A 4,020-nucleotide genomic window follows, 5' to 3' on the forward strand; every position below is an offset into this window, starting at 1 on the left:
TGGTTGTGTTGGTTGTGTTGGTTGTGTTGGTTGTGTTGGTTGTGTTGGTTGTGTTGGTTGTGTTGGTTGTGTTGGTTGTGTTAGTATGTTGGTTGTGTTAGTATGTTGGTTGTGTTGGTTGTATGTTGGTTATGTTAGTATGTTGGTTGTGTTAGTATGTTAGTTGTGTTAGTATGTTGGTTATGTTAGTATGTTAGTTATGTCAGTATGTTGGTTATGTTAGTATGTTGGTTGTATGTTAGTATGTTGGTTGTGTTAGTACGTTGGTTATGTTAGTATGTTGGTTGTGTTAGTATGTTGGTTATATTAGTGGGTTGGTTGTGTTAGTATGTTGTGGTTGTGTTGGTTGTATGTTGGTTCTGTTGTGTTAGTATGTTGGTTATGTTAGTATGTTGATTATGTCAGTATGTTGGTTATGTTAGTATGTTGTGTTGTGTTAGTATGTTGGTTGTGTTGTTGTATGTTGGTTGTGTTAGTATGTCGGTTCGTGGTAGTATGTTGTGTTGTGTTAGTATGTTTGTTGGTGGTAGGTCATGTAGTATCCCGTCCCTGTCAGCGAGGAGATTTTCCTTTCCCCCCCTAAAATAGCTAAAGCTAACCCCGGAACCTTATTCCTATACCCCTAAAACCTTACTCCCAAACCCTTAAAACCTCACTCTTATACCCTCAAACTTTATTCTAGCACCCCTACAACCTTATTCTAATACCCCTACAACCTTATTCTAATACCCCTACAACCTTATTCTAAAACCCCTACAACCTTATTCTAATACCCCTACAACCTTATTCTAATACCCCTATAACCTTATTCCAGCAACCCTACCAACTCATTCTGAACCCGAAATCTGAATTCTGACACCCCTCCAACCTTACTTCTGACACCCCTCCAACCTTACTTCTGACACCCCTCCAACCTTACTTCTGACACCCCTCCAACCTTACTTCTGACACCCCTCCAACCTTACTTCTGACACCCCTCCAACCTTACTTCTGACACCCCTCCAACCTTACTTCTGACACCCCTCCAACCTTACTTCTGACACCCCTCCAACCTTACTTCTGACACCCCTAGCACCTTATTCCAACACCCGGAATCTGACTGATGGCACCCCTACAACGTAATTCAAACACCCCAACAACATCATTCCAACACCTCTACAACATCATTCCAACACCACAACAACATCATTCCAACACCACAACAACATCATTCCAGCACCCAAACAACATCATTCCAACACCACAACAACATTATTCCAACACCACAACAACATCATACCAACACCCCAACAACATCATTCCAACACCCCAAGCAACATCATTCCAACACCCCAAACAACATCATTCCAACACCCCAACAACATCATTCCAACACCCCAACAACATCATTCCAACACCCCAACGACATCATTCCAACACCCCAACAACATCATTCCAACACCAAAACAACATCATTCCAACACCAAAACAACATCATTCCAACACCAAAACAACATCATTCCAACGCCCCTACAACACCCCTACAACACCCCAAACAACATCATTCCAACACCAAAACAACATCATTCCAACATCAGAACAACATCATTCCAACACCCCAACAACCTTATTCTAACACCTCAACAACATCATTCCAACACCCCAACAACATCATTCCAACACCACAACAACGTTCATTCCAACACCACAACAACATCATTCCAACACCCCCGAACAACATCATTACAACACCACAACAACATCATTCCAACCCCCCCAACAACATCATTCCAACACACCAACAACATCATTCCAACACCCCAAACAACATCATTCCAACACTCCAAACAACATCATTCCAACACCCCAACAACCTTCATTCCAACACCCCAACAACATCATTCCAACACCTCAAACAACATCATTCCAACATCCCAAACAACATCATTCCAACACCCCAAACAACATCATTCCAACACCTCAAACAACATCATTCCAACATCCCAAACAACATCATTCCAACACCCCAAACAACATCATTCCAACACCTCAAACAACATCATTCCAACACCCCTGCAACCTTATTCGGACACCCCAACAACCTTTATTCCAACACCCCAACAACCTTCATTTCAACACCCCAAACAACATTATTCCAACACCCCAACAACCTTCATTTCTAAACCAGGTATCTGAATTTCTTTCTCTGTTTTGTTTTCTCATTTCACTTCCTTTTTTTTCCATCAAATTTTCATTATACATATATATATACATATACGTACGTATACATAAATATACATATATATTCATATAGGTATATACATATATATATATACATACATATATGTATACATATATACATATATGTATATATGTATAAGTATATATGTTATTTCTATGTCCGAAGCGACATACAATACTTACCCATGATAGGGGCGGTTTGGGCTGCACACTATTTTTTTTATTTGCGTAGTACTGTTTTGCTGCACATTGCATTCTACTACAGAAAGACTTACTCATGTCATTTATGGTGGATAATGTTTCCTTCACTTGGGAGATGGATTTGGATTGGGATGGGTCTTGGTTTTCGATGAGGAATTTGTTTAATTCAGTTTGGACTTCATTTCTGTCGGTGTTAGAAGTGCACTTTTGTTGTGATGTTTCCACCAGAGCGTCTGCGACGCTCAGGTGGCAACTTTTATAAGTATCTTCCCTCTTGCATTGAAAACAATCATTATTATTAGCACTATTCAGACACGAATTTTTACTTGCATTCCATTGAGTGAACATTTCTTTTATTTTAGATTCATCAATGGGACAATTTGTTTTCGTCAGTTCGATTATTTTATCAGCGTAAAGGTTAAGAGCAATACAACCCACTGCTCGATCGAGCAGTGGGTTGCCATTACCACTATCTTTAATGCCTTTAATGTAGTCTAAACCTGCTGTGATATGATTACAAGCTTTTCTTTCAACACTATCAGGATTTTCATCCCCGAAGGTGGTGCATACACCATTAGGGCTGTTCCCTCCATTCGTCTTAATTGCTGCGAACATCTTCTTCAGTTCCTCTTTAATAGTCGTATCCCAAAAGTCACACTGTTAAAAAAAAAAAAAAAAAGAAAAAAAGGTTATATATGTAGTTGATAGGTTAGTGCGTAGTATCCGGTTTGGCTCCCCTGCCATGCGGTTAGTGTATAGTATCCGGTCCCTGTCTGCAAGGAGTTTTTCCTCTCCCCCCCTAAAGTAGCTAAAGCTAACCCCGGAACCTTACTCCTAAACCCTGAAACCTCATTCCTATACCCTAAAACCTCACTCCTATACCCTGAAACTTTATTCTAACACCCCTACAACCTTCTTCCTATACCCCGAACATCATGCCAATACCCCTAAAACCTTATTCTAACACCCTCCAACCTCCTCCTTGTACCCTAAAATCTTATTCCTATACCCCTGTAAAGTTACTCCTATACCCTAAAATCTTACTCTCACACCCCAGCAACCTTATTCTAAAACCCGGAATCTGAATATATATCTTTCTTTTAATTATTCTTTCTACCCCCACAGCGTTGTACTGTGGTGGTAGGTTGGTTGTTGCTAGTAATACTTACCCAAGTCTTCTTAGTATTACCAGTATTACTGCTACCTTTACTGTGTTTTTGAAACCAATTTGGTACGGCACATTGGAGCTTCTGACATAAAGACGTCATTTCATTCATGTGCTCAGTGATGAAGTCTATGTTGTTCTCTTCTGACGTGAGTATTGAATTCACTTTATCCTGTACCTTGGTAGTGGCACTGCCAATTGTCACGCTGCAGTCATCCAATTTTTCATCCAAATTGCAATTACCAAGAAGACCATTAGCACCAACCTTAAAAGCTTTCTTTAAACCTGAATCAATGACACATTTGGATAGACCTTGCATTTTTTTTGCATAAGAATGAAGTAATAAACAGCCCACTGTTTCTTTCAAAGATGTATGTTTGGATAAAATTGGGTAGGAAGTTCCATCCATTGTAAGTTGCTTCAGTTTTTCAAAA

General features: G+C 39.7%; 1 protein-coding gene across 1 annotated transcript; it reads right to left on the reverse strand.

Moving 5' to 3' along the window:
• Positions 1-2,403: 2,403 nt before the first annotated feature.
• Positions 2,404-4,019, reverse strand: PKNH_0500600 (SICAvar, type I (fragment); the record flags this gene model as incomplete). Its single annotated transcript, XM_039113894.1, has 2 exons — positions 2,404-3,078; positions 3,591-4,019. Coding segments are annotated over 2 exons (1,104 nt in total), but the record flags the coding sequence as incomplete, so codon positions are not given.
• Position 4,020: the final 1 nt, after the last annotated feature.

This window comes from Plasmodium knowlesi (assembly GCF_000006355.2).
Source record: "Plasmodium knowlesi strain H genome assembly, chromosome: 5".
NCBI classification, from domain to species: Eukaryota; Apicomplexa; class Aconoidasida; order Haemosporida; family Plasmodiidae; genus Plasmodium; species Plasmodium knowlesi.